The sequence below is a fragment of the Nannospalax galili genome, unplaced genomic scaffold (assembly GCF_000622305.1).
Source record: "Nannospalax galili isolate Female #2095 unplaced genomic scaffold, S.galili_v1.0 scaffold1368, whole genome shotgun sequence".
Classification (NCBI taxonomy): Eukaryota; Metazoa; Chordata; class Mammalia; order Rodentia; family Spalacidae; genus Nannospalax; species Nannospalax galili.
In genome coordinates this window covers 614,254-631,890 of record NW_008358007.1, presented here as the reverse complement: position 1 = coordinate 631,890, position 17,637 = coordinate 614,254, and the positions used below count along the sequence as shown (strand labels likewise).

The 17,637-nt window shown below is 46.0% G+C and overlaps 1 protein-coding gene across 1 annotated transcript in view; it reads right to left on the bottom strand.

Moving 5' to 3' along the window:
- Positions 1–785: 785 nt before the first annotated feature.
- The window catches only part of LOC103752362 (zinc finger protein Xfin), a 62,063-nt gene continuing 45,211 nt past the window's right edge, over positions 786–17,637 (bottom strand). The window contains exons 16-20 of the mRNA XM_029557675.1: positions 16,580–16,954; positions 11,667–11,756; positions 9,630–10,004; positions 3,961–4,053; positions 786–1,267 (exon numbers count right to left, since the gene is read on the bottom strand). Of these exons, the coding sequence (XP_029413535.1) occupies positions 786–1,267; positions 3,961–4,053; positions 9,630–10,004; positions 11,667–11,756; positions 16,580–16,954 (1,415 nt within the window). The remainder of the gene's footprint in view (positions 1,268–3,960; positions 4,054–9,629; positions 10,005–11,666; positions 11,757–16,579; positions 16,955–17,637) is intronic.

Below are 17,637 nucleotides of genomic sequence, written 5' to 3'. Positions count from 1 at the left end.
CAGATGTTCCCACCTCGTCTAATCTGGAATGGAGCTGGGAACACTCCGTAGGAAGATATCTGCAGACATCATAACACTAGACCTTCTTCACAGAGGGAACCGCAGAGCCCTAACACCTGAGTTCATCCCTACACCACCGCCAACAGCCTTGGTCAAAACAGCTGACCACTTGGAGCTTCAACTTTGCTTTGTGTGTACAATGGAATGCACATCAGCCCTAGACCCCTAAGCAAGCACTTCTTGATGGATCAGAGAGGATAACATTTTACATATGTAAGGAACTCTGCAAACATGTCACTGATACTATCAGCTTTGTGAGTTCATTAATCTAGGGTAGGACTTGGAAAATCTTTTTACATTGCTGATCAACCTTATTTGATAAAAGTACTATACATTAACTCTTCTATAAGAACTCAGGCTACAGACCTTGAGTCTGAAATCCCACTGCTAATTAAAACATTTTCATTAGGATGTCAAAATGAGGATTACCTACTCCACTAACACTACCGAATAAGAGCAAAACCTACTAACTTGTTTCTTATGCTACAAAAATACACTTTTAAAGGTTTTTCCTAGAGGAGTATGGATGCATGTGAAATTCATAAACTTTATCCTGTAGCCTTATAATCATACACTATTTCTGACCACACCCTGCTGAATTTTCTAATCACCAGAATCTCATGGAGGGAGGCTGAGGGCCATCTCAAATTAAGGACATGGAAAGGTCTCTCTAATGGATAAACCCGAGAAAGTTAAGAAAAGTGTGATCCCTGAGGGTTTCAACACTAACTCCCCCCAACTGGTATCTCTGGAGGATGGAGCTGGTAGTGCTGAGTGAGGTGGGAGGGGTGGCTGAAACACTTCCCACAGAGCTGGCACTGGTAAGGAATATCATGAGCATGAATCCGGTAGTGCTGGACCAGATAGGAGCTCTGACTGAAAGCTCGGCCACAGTCACAGCACTGGCAAGCTCTCTCCCCAACATAGCCATGCTTCCGCTGATAGCGAATGACATGTGTCCTATGGTGCATCGCAGGGGAAAGAGACTTTGCCAACTCATGGGCTCTGAGATGCTGAGAGAGATGCACTTCGTGGATGAAAGCTTTGCCACACTCAAAACATTCATAGAACTTGGCCTGACCCTTACTTGTCACCGAACCAGGGATTTGTGCAAGCTTGGGGGAAGGTTTCTTGCCCACATTGCACCCCTTGGGCCTCTCACCATAATGACTGAGATGTCTGTTGAGGTGGGGCTTGAGGAAGAAGGCTGCGTCACAATGGGAACATTTAAAGGGCCGTATTCCTAAGTGGAATGACTCGTGCCTCCTGAGGTCTGCTTGGGTCTTAAAGACTCTCTGACACACACTGCATCTGATGGGTTCCATCGGCTCTAAAGATTTGCATGATGGGCTTATCTGGTCCTTCTCGGGTCTGGGAAAGCCATAATACGCTGATACATTATGCAGACAGCATTGCACAGAAGTAGAAGTCTAACCTTTATGTGTTTTGACAGGTAGGAGCTGTGTTATTTCCATTTGTCATTGCTGAAAGAAATGGCTTAAGAGAAGAAGCATAAGGAAGGAAGGGTTAATTCTGCCTCATATCTTGAAGGGATTCAGGCCATCATGGCAGGGAAGATGTGGCAGCAGGAACACAAGGGGGTGGGTCGCATTGCATCCGCAGTCAGCCATCAGAGAGACATGAATGCTGGTCGTGTGCTTTGCCCTGTTTCTCTCTGTCATTCAGTCCATGTGATGGTGCCTCCCATAGTTAGCATCAGTCATCTAATTGTCTGGAAACCCCACCACATACACACCCAGAGTCGTACATCTTAGGTGACTCCAAATCTAGTCAGACTGACTGTGGACTTTAACTACCACAGGTGCCTGTTACTTGCTGTAACTCAGCTCTACCTCCATCTCTTGACTTACCATCCTCCTTCCTGCCTTCCACTTCATCCTTTGGTTTATGGTCCTGCTTTATTCTGGTTCCCTATGTTCTATTATACTTTTTTCTTTTTTTGTCTTTTTGAGACAGGGTCTCCCTGTAGCCCCAGCTGTCTTGGAACTCACTATGGAGACCAGGCTGGCCTCGAACTCACAAAGATCCACCTGCCTCTGCCTCCCGAGTGCTGGGATTAAAGATGTGCGCCACCACGCCTGGCCGACCACTCCTATTTTAAAAACCTATAGCTGTACCTGTAAAGGGCTTCAACTGTCTAGTCAGCTTGAGAAATGCTTTAAAATATGGGCCCTGTGTGTTTCCTTCCTTCTCTGGCACTTCAGAGCCTTTCCTGTGCTCCTCCACTCCTGAAGATGGATGGCCCGGACTGCAGTCCTTCTCAAGCCTCCATCTGAGAACACCTGCCACCAAAGTCCTGCAGGACCACTGAGGAAACAGTGCACTGAGGGTGTCCATCTCCTCCTGCTCAGACGGAAGCCAAAGGATTCCAACTGTTTTCTCAGATCTGAGCCTCTCACTGTATTCAATCTTCTCTAACAACTGATTCATTCAATTCAACACCAAATACCTATTTCATGTCACAACCAGATGGGCATCAATGTGTAGAAAAAAGACTCAGTCAGACTGACGTGACTGCAGGAGCAGAGGCAGGGGGCCGACCCCATGGAGACACTGGAGAGGAGGATGGCAGCCGGGCTCAGGAACAGACAAAAAGAAGTGACAGGATGAGACAACAGCCTGAGCCAAGGTATCGACTGGAATACCAGGTCCTGAGAACCTAGAAGCAGCCAACGGGCCGGAATGGGAAAAAATTTAATCTTCTGCTAAAGGTTTGGACTTATTTTTGTTTAGGGTGAAAAGGTGATGGTCAGGAGTTTGTGCTTCATGGAGGCATTACCCTGGGTGGGGAAGAAGCCACGAAGTCCGAGAGTGCAGTGAGGGACGGCATCCTTTCAGATGCTCAGCATTCACAACCAGAGTGTGGTGGAAACATCCGAACCAGAAGCAGCACGGGGAGAACAGGGCACAGCTGGGAAGACCCCAGAAGACCAGCCCGCCACAGGGAGAGGACCCATTAGCAGACAGGCTCCGAGGACTCCAGAGTGGGAAACCAGGAGTGCTCAGTCGTTACGGCACTGCGGTATCCTCATCTCGACATGGTCCATTACGGCAGCAGATTCTGCCACTTCTACTTTCAAGGAAAGTACCTCAGACTAGACCACTGAGCTGTGGAGCCCCGGCCTCTGCCACTAGGCTGGTGCTCTTCCCATGTAGCTGAGGCTAGCTTTAAACTCCAGATCCTCCTGCCTCAGTCTCCTGAGAGCTGGGGCTAGCGGTATGTGCAGCACCATGTCCAGTCCACGTGGATCTTTCTAGAATATGATGCCCAACAGAACTCCCTGCCATGATAAAAATGGTCCATCATTTTGCTAATCCAACGTGTGACCAAAGGACTCTATGTTCAAACTGTACATAATTTGAGCTAGCTGGTATTCAAGTGCCTGCATGTGGCTAGGGACTGCCATACTGCACAGCGCAGTTCTGAAGTGTTCACACTACTTCCTCATACCTCTGCTCACAGATGGCCGGGGAAAGATAGAGGAGAGAGAGGAGAGCAGAGCACAGGCCTGAGGGCTGGCATGAGGAAGAGGCATCACCCTAAAGACGTGTACTCATGTCTGTTACAGACGTCATACTAATCCCAGCAAAAAGGAGAAAGACATAAATGAATGGAGGAGATGGAACTCTGCAGAAGCAGGAACCCTGGAGTGGGCAGTGGAGGAACACCCGCTGCCAAGATGGGCTTCCGAAAGGACACGAGGACAAGCAGTCAGGAGACTGAGCCTCGGGGGGAGCAACGCTGGCTGTCCTCCTGGCTGGGAGGGTTTTGAGAGATGCTGCTGACTAGCAACTCCCAGACCTCCTCCTGACGGATGGGCCAGTCGCTCGCTGCCTTCCTGCGATCCCATCCTCTTAGGCTGTCCCCTCACCACTCACTTTTAATCGTTATTCTGTTGCTGTCTTCCTCCATTGCTTGTGGCTCCTCCTCTTCCAGGTGTGAAATAATCTCAGGCCTAGGGAACTGGTTTCCTGGGGAAGAAGGAAGACTCATAACTTAGAGGTTCAGCAACTCCCACATTTGAATGATAAAACATTGTAGAAATGCTCACAGATGTGAAACGAGGCCTATGTCCGCCCTGTCAAGCACTGTTTCTCAAAGACTTTAAACTCCATCCCTCCCTGCCACACATACTGCAGACACCTTACCAGGTGTGGAGCTATTTTGTCCCACCTGTGGGAGAGAGGGAGGGACCAATGGCATCTAGCTAGTGGAGGTGGGGTTGTGGCTCAACATCCAGCAACGCACAAACAGCCTATACAGTAAAATAATGATTGAGGCAGAGGAGGGGCTGGAGAGATGGCGCGTAAGTTAAGGATACATAATTCTCTTCCAGGGGATCTGAGGACATGGGAGTTCAGTTCCCAGCAAACAAGTCAGATGGCTCACTACTACCTACAACTGCAGCTTCATGGGCATCTGAAGGCCTCTTCTGACCTCTGTGGGCACCCAAATATACTGCAAGTTAGTGTGGATAATCTGATGGAGTTACTCAAAAGGTGAGCATTGCAGTTCTTTGTCCTCCTATGATAAACCCCATCATCTGTTCCTCCTCACGCTTAGCTCTGTGGTTCCCAAATCCCAGCCCTTTATACACCACCTAACTATGAACTTATTATTTGCATCTTCTCACTATAATACAGAATCCAATCCAATAGGACTTGACATTTATTTTCCATTTGTAATGCTATCCCAAGACCTGGAATTGTGTGACCACTGACTAATGAATGTCATTACATTTGTTTATCTAGGTAATATCTGCAGTAGCATTTAATATTTGGTATTTTCTGTGGACAAGCTTTCAATTTCTAGGCATGTCTTTTACATGGACCCTTTCCATCAGCCCTACAGAAGGGAAACAAGGCCACTTGTAAAAAAGAAAAGAGTTAATGTAACAACAGACACGAAGGTAACTAAGGTTGTGCCGTACAATAAACCTGTGGTGTGAATGCTGCATGTGTCCTTGTGTGTTTGCCTGTGTGCATACATGCATACATTTAAATCTGGCAGTCACTGTTTGGCATGTGGGGCTGTGTTCCTCTGAAGGTATGTCTTATGCTCTAGGTATCTGTCCTATGAACAGAAGATATTTCCACACACAGCTTCCAGGGAAGGAGCTGAGAACTGGGGCTGCTAAACAGCTGAATCTGAATTAATCACTGCATGCCTGTGACTGTGTGGGCATACACACATGTGCACCCAAACTCCTAAGTGTCTTTTCCTGGAGTGTCCGTCCTCAGGTGTAGTAACATCCCAGAACATCTGCTCCCACCATCTTCTTTAAGGTTTTATTTTTTTATTTTCATTTATGTGCATAGGTATGTGTTTGTGTGTAGATACAAGTGGATACAAGTGCTCAGGAAGGCCAGCAGAAGGCGTCACATCCCCTGGAACTGGAATTTCAGGCGTTTGAGCTACCTGACCTGGAGGCAGGGAAACGATCTTGGGTCCTTTGCAGGAGAAGCACTCGCTCTTAACTGCTGAGCCGTTTCTCAGCCCCAAGCCTTCATTTTTAAGCTAACAGATAAAGATGTAAGAGGGAGGCTTTCTGCCTTCTAGTGCTGTGTTTCCTCTAATTTGAGGCATATCCTTGGTAGAGGAATCTGGAAGTCTGGGGATGCTGATGAGACTCGACAGAAAGGGAGAAGGCTCACCACACCTCTTCCCTGAGGTTACAAAAACAGTAAACAAGGTGTGGACAAGGTTCTTCCAAGAGGCAGGGAACTCCAGTGAGGCCGTTTCTGCAAGACACTGCACATGCTGGGGTTGGGCATTTTGGAGGTGCACTGCTCAAGGCATCCATACTCGTGCAATTCCTGAAGCAGGCTGCTCTGAGTACTCCCGATAAAGTCCTGGGTCACTGAGCTGGACCCGGACAGAAAGGTTTCTCTGCTCTGCCTCTGCCCTGCCTGGAGTGAGGGGACATTTTCGGGCATCTTCCCAGGAAAAACACAAACGCTATTCATGTATATTAAAGAATAGACCGTTTCATGGGGCTGGAGAGATGGCTCAGAGGTTAAACACTGACTGTTCTCGCAGAAGACCCAGGTTCGAATCCCAGCACTCACATGACAGCTAACAACTGTCCATAACTCCAGTCCCAGGGGATCTGACGGCATCTTCTGACCTCTGTGGGCACTGCACGACACAGGTGTACTTACCTACATGCAGGCAATGCAGTCATACACATAAAATAAAAGTAATAAATTAAATATTTTTAAAAAGAATAGGCAGTTTCTGCTGCTGCAAGCATGGAGTTTGGCCAGCTTGAATAACGCAGTGGTAGTTCTGAAATTTCAGAATTCCTTGGCAATATAGATTCAATTGATTCCCAAGATGCCGTGAGGCAAAGGCAGGTGGATCTTTTGTGAGTTCTAGGCCAGGCTTTCTGCATCTGCATAGCGGTTCCAGGCCAGCCAGGATCCATAGTGAGACCCAGCCTCAGAAAACCAAAAAACAAGAAAAAAGAAAGCAATACTAAATTTGGAAAAAAAACTAAGTAACAAATAGTCATTACAGTTCATTTCTAATTATGAAAAACCAAAGTCAAACATCCAAGCAGTAGAATGCTTCTCACATATAGAAAGTCGGATCTTTCTTAAACCACTAAAGAGGCCACAGTGATGGTAAAGAGGGTGATGACAGCACTTCTGCAACGTGTAAAATTGGCTTAAAGAACTACCTATGCTATTGCCCATAAGGAATGGTGCAACCACATGACAACTGTAAGTACATGAAAATAGGTGATCAACAGGTCTGGAGAGACAGCTCAGCAGTTAAGAGGCTGTACTGTTTTGACCCCAGTTCAGATCCCAGCACCCTCATCAGACGCCTCTCCACCTGAGACTCCAGGTCTAGGTGCTCCGACCCCCTCTTCCGGCCTCTGCAGGCACTGCATACATACTCCCCATACACATACACATAATTTAAATAAAACAATGACAATCACACAGGCTTAAAAAAGGAGAACAGGGTCCAGAGAGCTGACTCAGCAGCTGAGAGCACTGGCTGCTTGTGCAGAGGACCTGGGTTTGGTTCTCAGCACTGACATGTCAGCTAACAACCATCCATAACTCTAATTCCAGGGCATCTGATGTTTTATTCTGACTCCCATGGGCACTGCATGACACAGGTGCACTTTCATACATGCAGGAAAAACACTCATATACATAAATAAAAATAATAAAATATTTTTGAAAAGGAGAACAGGAACAGATCTCAGAAAAGAGATCTGTTCCCATCACCCTTTTGTATACCACTTCCCAGAAACAATTACCCTCATAAATCTGGTATTTATTATTATTCCAAAGTACACAGAAACATTGGTGGCGGTCATGGTATACTTGTCTCTGGGAAACAGAGGGAAAAGCTAGATATGTCTTTTGGTAAGGCAGAAGTTGTCGGTAATTAGCCAAATATTACTTTAAAATGAAAAAGAAAAATAATCCTTCAAAAGTGAATAGTGCACACAAAAATGACATGGAAATAGGAGGGGCCTAGTGGGGAAGGTGAAGAGGGTCAGCAGGAGCGGGAGGGGACAGGAGATGGTAACAGAGTGGGGGTGTGATCACAGCACACTGTACAGCCATCAATTTGAGAAAATAAAAATATCTTAAAATGTGTACTTTAAAAAGTGGTAATGAATTCACACAAATTCTTCTCAGGAAGATTTTGAACCTGGCACAGGGATGTCAAAAAGCCACACCCAGAGCCTTCACGGATGAGCCACGCCCCCTTAATTCAGATGTCTGAAGACTGTGCTAGGGTGATGGACATCAAACAAGAGAAACAGGCATGGCTGGCCAGAGAAAGCTCTAGCACTGGAGGTAAGGAGGCTTGTGTGGACGAATGTTTGAGATTTCACAACTCACAGTGGGTAATGCGTTCACAACTCACAGTGGATAATGTAGTGAGCCTCAAAACATAGGCTCATGGGGAAAGACAAACCAGTCAGTCACTATGGCAACAGTGCACTCTTCCCAGGCACAGAATCCGGCTCTGAGACTCTAGATACATGTGTCTGTGTGGACCACATTCAACGGAGGGATGGAAAAATTTCAGTACCTTAAACCATGTGGTATGAAAGAGATTTTTCAGTGCAACTGGGGGCTTGACCGTTAAATACTACCAAACGAAGGTAGTATAGAATTAAGGTTTTAGTTGAAATGGGCTATGTTCCTTGTCATAGTGCAAGAAGTAGAAAAAAAAATGTTTAAAAGTTGGAGAAAAACAACTAGACACCATCAGAAAACTACAAAATGACGTCCACTTGACGTATAACAGCTTCATGATCTACAAGAGAAATTCCAAGTGTTTCACCAAGAACTACTTCCCTGAGGTCATGTCTCTAATCCTAGAAAATGAGACAAACGGTGGAAGAACATCATGCTAAGAAAGTTCTCTGAACCCCTGAAACCACAGATGTCGTCACCTCCTCTAACATGAAGTCAAGCTGGGAACGCTCAGTGGGAAGATGCGTGCAGACACTAAATCTCTAGACCTCCTTAGTACCACAGAGACTTAACACTCGAGTTCAGTGTTAAATCACTTAACCTTGGTTTATGAGTAAAATGGAATGCCTTTCAGCATGAGACAACCTGGGGGAGCATTCTTGATGGACAACATTTTATACACTGTGACATACTCTGCAAATATATCACTAATACTGTCAGCTTTGAGTTCATTCATCTAAATAAAAACCCCAATATCTTTTTATACTGCTGATCTGTCTCATGTAATAAACACACTGAATACTAACTCTTTTATAAGAACTCAGGCTACAGACTATGAGTTTGGTACTCCACTGCCAATGATAACTGTTTCATCATGATGCCAAAATCATGATTATCCATCCCATGAACAAAAACAAGGGCAAAATCTATGCATCAAGAATACCCTTTGGAAGGGTTATGCCTAGGAGACATGTGAAATACACTGCTTCATAGAGTTCATTCACTACCCCTGTAATCATGCACTACTTCTCACCACACCATTCTGAATTTTCTAATTAACAGGGTGTTTCATGAGGGAGGGTGAGGGCCGTCTCAAATTAAGGGCATTAAAAGATCTCTCTAATGGATAAACCCAAGCAGGTTAAGAAAAGTGTTTTAATACTAACTGCCCCCAACTGGTATCTCTGGAGGATGGAGCTGGTAGTGCCGAGTGAGGTGGGAGGGGGGGGGCTGAAACACTTCCCACAGAGCTGGCATTGGTAAGGAATATCATGAGGATGAACGCCGCAGTGCTGGACAAGATAGGAGCTCTGACTGAAAGCTCGGCCACAGTCACAGCACTGGCAGGCTCTCTCCCCCACATAGCCATGCTTCCGCTGATAGCAAATGACATGTGTCCTATGGTGCATCGCAGGGGAAAGAGACTTTGCCAACTCATGGGCTCTGAGATGCTGAGAGAGATGCACCTTGTGGATGAAAGCTTTGCCACACTCAAGACATTCATAGAACTCAGCCTGACCCTTGTCACCCACCCAGGGGCTTTTACAAGCTGGGGGATGGTTTCTTACCTACATTACACCCCTCAGGCCTCTCACCATGATGACTCTTGAGATGTCTGTTGAGGTGGGGCTTGAGGAAGAAGGCTTCGTCACAATGGGAACATTTAAAGGGCCGTATTCCTAAGTGGAATGACTCGTGCATCCTGAGGCCTGCTTGGGTCTTAAAGACTCTCTGACACACACTGCATCTGATGGGTTCCATCGGCTCAGGGCTGGCGCTGGTTCCAGGAGTCGAGGTATCCAGGGGCTCCATTCCCTGAGGACTGGAGAGATCAGAGCGCTCCTCATCTTCCTCACCGCCAAGGCCTCCTTCCTCAGGGAAGGTCCCGGTGTCACTCTCTGTCACAGGACTGAGGACCTGCTCTTCCTGGTTGTCCTGCTGTGGTTCCAATGGATCGTCAGAAGATTCTCCTACAAAGACACAGCAGAAGTTACCTACTGGGAGACCATCCCTCCCTGTGCTATGGCTGGTTCTTCTACAGGGCACTCTGCTCTGGGGTCAGTTCTTGGCTTTCAGGGATCTTCTCCAGATACAGAAATACCATAAAGTCTCCTCATCTTCTTACTCAGAAACACACATCATTACGAGAAACAAATGGAAACTGACCCACATGACCTTTTGCAGGTTAAGGTCTGGAAACGAATGTAAAGAATAAAGATCACAAAAGAATGGGCAAGAAAATAAGCAACAAATTGTGCACAGAATCCATGTTGGGGCTCTATGCTGAAGAAAACACCACTGACACAGAACAGAATGAAGACCACAATGCACACGTCACCATTCACCAGCATTTCCAAAACCGTGCTCAGTCCATCACCCGTATGTGGAAAGCACAGTAGCTGTGACCCAAGGGGGGCTCTATTTTCTAGTCAGCTTAAGAAATACTATGCAATATGGGTCGGCCATGTGTACCTCATTCCCGTAGGGCTTTCTGTGTCTTTGCTGTGCCCCTGCACCCCTAAAGAGGGAAGGCACGGATTGCAGCCCTTGTCAGGCATCCATCTGAGAACACCTGCTACCACAGTCCTGCAGGACCACTGAGGGACCAGGCAATGAGGATGTCAACCTCCCCCCGCTCAGAAGAAAGCAGCAGAATTCCAAGTCTGCTCAGCTCTTGGTCTCTTGTTTTTTTTAATCTCTACTACCTGACAACTGATTTTGTTCAAGTCAACATTGAATGCAGATTTCATGAAAGGCATTGTGTCCCAACCAGAGGATTATCAAAAAGTCTGAAGAGAAGTCGTGCATAGTGGTGCACACTTTTAGACCCCATCACTTGCTTGGAAGAGGCAGGTGGACTTCTGTGAGAGCCAGGTCAGTCTGGTCTCCATAGTAAGTGCAAGGCCAGCTGCAGATACAGGGAGACTCTATATAAAACAACAGGAAAAACACTAAGAAGTAAACAAAAAATCCAAAATCTAGGAAAAGACTCCACTCAGACTAAAATGACTTCAGGACAGAGGTAGATGAACTGAGCCACTGGATACCTTCGTGGAGATGTCAGCTGGGCTCAGTAAGAAGAGAAAAATGGGGGTATGAGATTAGCCCAGAGCCTGAGCAAAGACACAGGCTGAAGAAATACACAACCCCGGGAAGCCAGAAGCAGAGGCTGGTCTTGAAATCAAGATCCTCCTGTCTCAGTCTTCTGAGAACTGAGGTTAGATTTATGTGCAGCACCATGTCCTGTCCACATGGATCTTTCTAGAACAGTATGACCAACAGTACTCCCTGCCATGATACAAAGGATCTATCACTTTGCTAATCCAATAGTGGTGAATCCCATGTAACCATCGAATATGTAAAATGTATGACCAAAGAATTACATGATAAAACTGTACATAATTTGGGTTAGTTGGTATTTAAGTACCTGCATGTGGTCACCATATGCAGGGCATGGATCTGAAGTGTTAACACTGCTTCCTCTAGGAAACAGAAACACCTTTTTCTTGGCCTGGGAGGGTTTTGAGGGATGCCACTGACTAGCAACTTCCGGACCTCCTCCTGATGGATGGGCCAGTCGCTTGCTGCCTTCCTGCGATCCCATCCTCTTAGGCTGTCCCCTCACCACTCACTTTTAATGGTTACTCTGTTGTCTTCCTCCATTGCTTGTGGCTCCTCCTCTTCCAGGTGTGAAATAATCTCAGGCCTAGGGAACTGGTTTCCTAGGGAAGGAGGAAGACTCATAACTTAGAGGTTCAGTAACTCCCAAGTTTGTGTGTTAAAGACTTTAACACAAAATTGTAAAAACTCACAGAAGTGAAATGAGGCCTATGTCCAGCCTGTAAATTACTGTTTCTCAATAACTTTAAACCCCATCCCTCCCTGCCACACACACTGCAGGCACCTCACCAGGTATGGCATTATCTTGTCCCAGCTGTGGGAGAGAGGAGGTACCATTGACACCTAGCTAGTGGAGGCAGAGATGTTGCTTAACATCTAGTAATGCGCAAACAGCCTATACAAGAAAATAATTATTGGGGTGGGGAGAGAAGGGGTGCTGGAGAGACGGCTCACAGGTTAACAAAATGCTCTTCCAGGTTTCAGTGCCCAGCAAGTCAGAAGGCTCACTACTACCTGTAACTCCAGTTCCAGTGGCATCTGAGGTCCTGTTCTGGCGTACATTAGTGGGGATAATCTGATGGAGTTACTCAAAAGGTGAGGACTGCAATGCTTTGTCCTCCTCTGATAAACAGCATTTTCCCATTGGTTTCTCCCTGTCCCTTAGTACCTTGATTCCCAATTCCCAACCATTTGTACATTGCCTAATTATGGATTGGTTCATTATTTGCCTCTTCTGTCACAAATACAGAATCCACTACAACAGAACTTGACATCTGTTTTAAATTGCTAACGCTATCCGAAGACCTGGAATTGTGCGACTTCACTAATGAATGGCATTACGTTTTCACGTATCTGGGTAATATCTGTAAGTAGTATTTAGTATATGATATTCTTCTGTAGATTAGCTTTCAACTGTTATGCATGTCTTTTACATGGAGCCTTCTCATCAGCTGTACAAAAGGGAAACAAGGCCACTTGAAAGAGTATAATGGGCCTATGGAGTAAAAGCTGTGTGCATGTGTGTGCGTGCGTGCGTGTGTGTGTGTGTATGTGTGTGTGTGTGTGTGTGTGCGGTGTGTGTGTTTGAGGACTCAGAGTATAAAGGCATCAATGAAAAGTGAATCTAAATGTGGTGGTCACTGTTTGGTATGTAGAGCCTCTGCTCTGCCACTGCCCTGTATGGACTGAGGGGGCATTTTTGTGCAACTTCCCAGGAAAAACACAATAGCTGCTTACGTGTATTTAGGAATAACCCATTCCTGCTTTTGCAAGCATGGGCTTCTGGGGCTTGAATCATGAAGTGGGGTTTTGGAGGGAGGTATCAATCTTGCATCTAAGTATCTGGTTCTGACATTTCAGAGTTCCTTGGGAATGCAGAAATAACACCATTCCTAAGGTGATGTTTTTTTGGTTTTGGTTTTGTTTTTTGTTTTTTTAATGAGAAATGCAAGAAAAAATGTACTCAGTAAAACCCACATCTGTAAAACCATGGAGGAGGAACCAGAAAACAAGTGACCTTAAGAGACGAAACTACAGAACTATGAATCTCACAGAGGGTTGAACCCATCAAAGATCAATATAACAGTCCTAGATCCTAAGATTAAATGAATGATGTTAATGCTCAGTCAGGTGACATGGCCCAGCAGATAAAGGTGCTTCCTGCCTAGACTGATGACCTGAATTCCATCCCTCTGACACACTAGGTAGAGGGAGAGAACCGACTCTTCGTGTGTTCTAGACCAGCCTGGTCTGCATAGCCAGTTGCAATACTGCATAGTGAGACTGTGTCTCAAAAGATCAAGGAGAGAAGAAAAAGGAAAACAAGCCTTTATTTTAAAAGAAATCTAAGTGCCGAATGATCATTACAGTCTCGTTTATAATTACTGAAAACCCAAATCAAATTGACATTCAAACAGGAGGAATGGCCTCACATACAGAAAACCCGATCTGCACCACTAAAGAGGTCTTAGTGATGGGGAGGAGGGGATGACCGCACTTCTACAGGGTATAAAACTGCCTTGAAGAAATGCCTGTGGTATTCCATTAAAGGGAATGGAGAAATCTATGTGACAACTATAAACACATCAAAACAGGTCATCACTGGGGCTGCAGAGACGGCACCACAGGTTCAGAGCCTGCACTGTTCTTGCCCAAGTTGAATTCCCAGCACCCTCATCACATGGCTCACCTGGAACCAGTTCCAGGGGATCTGCTGCAGTCTTCTGGTCACTGAGGGCACGGCACACACATACACAAACTTCCAACCCACACACATACACGTAATTTAAGTCAAACAGATGATAACCACACAGGTTTAATAAAAGGAGAACAGAGTCGTAGAGCTGGTCTTCTTTAAGGGAGTGATGCTAGGTGGCTGAAATGGTCCCAGTGGATGAACTCACACTGAAGTATATCTGGGAGCACAAACCTGACTATGAAGGCCTTAACACGTATGAAAGAACACATGAAATTTGGTGGTGGGCTGTAGGGGTGCAGTCAAGGGAGGAGGTCTAAATATGATGTAAGTAGTATTGTGTGAATTGCACAAAAATTCAATAAAAATAAACATCAAAAAGCAGAGTAGGAACAGGTCTCAGAAGAGAGACACTTTCTCACCTCTCTTTCTGCACCACTTCCCAGAGGCTACCGTCTCCAATCTGGAATTCATTATCATACCAAAATACACTAAAACATTAGTGGTGCTCATGGTGTACGTGACTTTCTTTGAGGGGCACGGGGAGAGAGCTAGCTGTGTCTTTTGGCAAAGTAGAGGATGTCTGTAAGGAACCAAATATTACTTCAAAATGAAAAATAATCCTTCAAAACTCCATAGTGCACACAAAAAAGGACACGAAAGAGGGGCCAGTGAGGAAGATGAAGGGTCAGCAGGAACAGAGGGGACAGGAGAGGGCGGTGGGGGTGACTGCGAGCATAGCACACTGTGTGCAGGAATCCACATGTAAAATTATAAAAATACAATGCACACTTTAAAAATTGTAATGAACTTAGACATATCCTTCAGAAGAAACCTTAAACTGTGGCACAGGGATGTCACGACGCCACATCCACAGCCACCAAGGATGAGCCACAACCTCTTAGGCTGAGGTGATTGACATGCTACAAGAGGAACAAAGGCAGTTCTCGCCCCACCCGCCCCCAAAGGAGACTGCGGCAATGGAGATATGGAGGATTGTGTTGCTGAATCAAGGCAGATCTCATGATTCTACAGTGGATACTGGGGTCAACCTTAAACGATGGGTTGACGAAAAAGGCAAGGCAATCAATTATATTAGCAACAGCTCACTCTTCTCAGGCACGGAATCTGGCTCTGGAATCCCAGTTGCGTGTGTCCCTGCAGACCACCATTTAAAGCAGCCATGGAAGATTTCAGTGCCTTCATGATGAGCTAAGAAAGATTTTTCTGGAATTTGAGGCTTAATCTTGAAATAGTGACAGACACATGCCTCGTATAGAAATAAGATCTTAATTGAAACTGGACATGCTGATGGTCCCAGAGGGAGAGAAGCAGAAATAATGCTTCGAAGGTATACTTTAATGAGAAATACACCCTAAAAAACCTATCAAATAACCTCTCCTTGATGAGCAATGGCTTTACGGTCTGCAAAAGTATTGTAAACAAGTGTTCTGTAAAGAAAGACTTTCAAGGTTCATGTCTCTAGAGAATGAAATAGCTAGAAGAGCACCATCTAAGAAAGTTCTCTGAACCTGTAACCACAGATGTTCCCACCTCATCTAATCTGGAGCTGGGAACACTCGTAGGAAGACGTCTGCAGACACATTAACACGAGACCTTCATAGAGGGAACCACAGAGACCTAACACCTGAGTTCATCCCTACACCATCACTTACAACCTGTGTCAAAACAGCTGACAACTTGGAGCTTCAACTTTGCTTTGTGTGTACAATGGGATGCACATCACCTCTAGACACCTGGACAAGCAATACTTGATGGATCAACAAGGCTAACATTGTATATATGTGAAGTACTCTGCAAACATACCACTAATGTTATCAGTTTTCTGAATTCATTAATCTAGGGTAAGACCTGGAAAATCTTTTCATACTGCAGATCTATCCAATATAGAAATGACACTGTATATTAACTCATCTATAAGAACTCAGGCTACAGACCATGAGTCTGGTACCCCACTGCCAATGATAACTATTTTATCATGATGTCCAAATTAAGGCTCTCCACCCCATGAACACTACTGAAAGAGGGTAAAATCTGTTACCTTCTCTCCTAAGTCACAAAAATACTGATCATAAGGTTTTGTCAAGGAGACTATTGATGCATATGTCTTGTACCATGTAACCATTCACTATTTCTGACCACACCCTGCTGATTTTCTAATCACCACAGTCTCATGGAGGGAGGCTGAGGGCTGTCTCAAATAAGGACATTAAAAGGTCTCTCTAATGGTTAACCCCAAGCGGGTTAAGAAAAGTGTGATCCCTGAGGGTTTCAACACTAACTGCCCTCAACTGGCATCTCTGGAGAATGGAACTGGTAGTGCTGAGTGAGGTGGGAGGGGTGGCTAAAACACTTCCCACAGAGCTGGCACTGGTAAGGAACATCATGAGCGTGAACCCGGCAGTGCTGGACAAGATAGGAGCTCTGACTGAAAGCTCGGCCACGGTCACAGCACTGGCAAGCTCTCTCCCCCACATAGCCATGCTTCCACTGATAACGAATGACATGTGTCCTATGGTGTATCGCAGGGGAAAGAGACTTTGTCAACTCATGGGCTCTGAGATGCTGAGAGAGATGCACCCGGTGGATGAAAGCTTTGCCACACTCAAGACATTCATAGAACTCAGCCTGACCCTTGTCACCCACCCAGGGGCTTTTACAAGCTGGGGGAAGGTTTCTTACCTACATTACACCCCTCAGGCCTCTCACCATAATGACTCCTGAGATGTCTGTTGAGGTGGGGCTTGAGGAAGAAGGCTGTGTCACAATGGGAACATTTAAAGGGCCGTATTCCTAAGTGGAATGACTCGTGCATCCTGAGGCCTGCTTGGGTCTTAAAGACTCTCTGACACACACTGCATCTGATGGGTTCCATCGGCTCAGGGCTGGCGCTGGTTCCAGGAGTCGAGGTTTCCAGGGGCTCCATTCCCTGAGGACTGGAGAGATCAGAGCGCTCCTCATCTTCCTCACCGCCAAGGCCTCCTTCCTCAGGGAAGGTCCCGGTGTCACTCTCTGTCACAGGACTGAGGACCTGCTCTTCCTGGTTGTCCTGCTGTGGTTCCAATGGATCGTCAGAAGATTCTCCTACAAAGACACAGCAGAAGTTACCTACTGGGAGACCATCCCTCCCTGTGCTATGGCTGGTTCTTCTACAGGGCACTCTGCTCTGGGGTCAGTTCTTGGCTTTCAGGGATCTTCTCCAGATACAGAAATACCATAAAGTCTCCTCATCTTCTTACTCAGAAACACACATCATTACGAGAAACAAATGGAAACTGACCCACATGACCTTTTGCAGGTTAAGGTCTGGAAACGAATGTAAAGAATAAAGATCACAAAAGAATGGGCAAGAAAATAAGCAACAAATTGTGCACAGAATCCATGTTGGGGCTCTATGCTGAAGAAAACACCACTGACACAGAACAGAATGAAGACCACAATGCACACGTCACCATTCACCAGCATTTCCAAAACCGTGCTCAGTCCATCACCCGTATGTGGAAAGTACAGTAGCTGTGACCCAAGGGGGGCTCTATTTTCTAGTCAGCTTAAGAAATACTATGCAATATGGGTCGGCCATGTGTACCTCATTCCCATAGGGCTTTCTGTGTCTTTGCTGTGCCCCTGCACCCCTAAAGAGGGAAGGCACGGATTGCAGCCCTTGTCAGGCATCCATCTGAGAACACCTGCTACCACAGTCCTGCAGGACCACTGAGGGACCAGGCAATGAGGATGTCAACCTCCCCCCGCTCAGAAGAAAGCAGCAG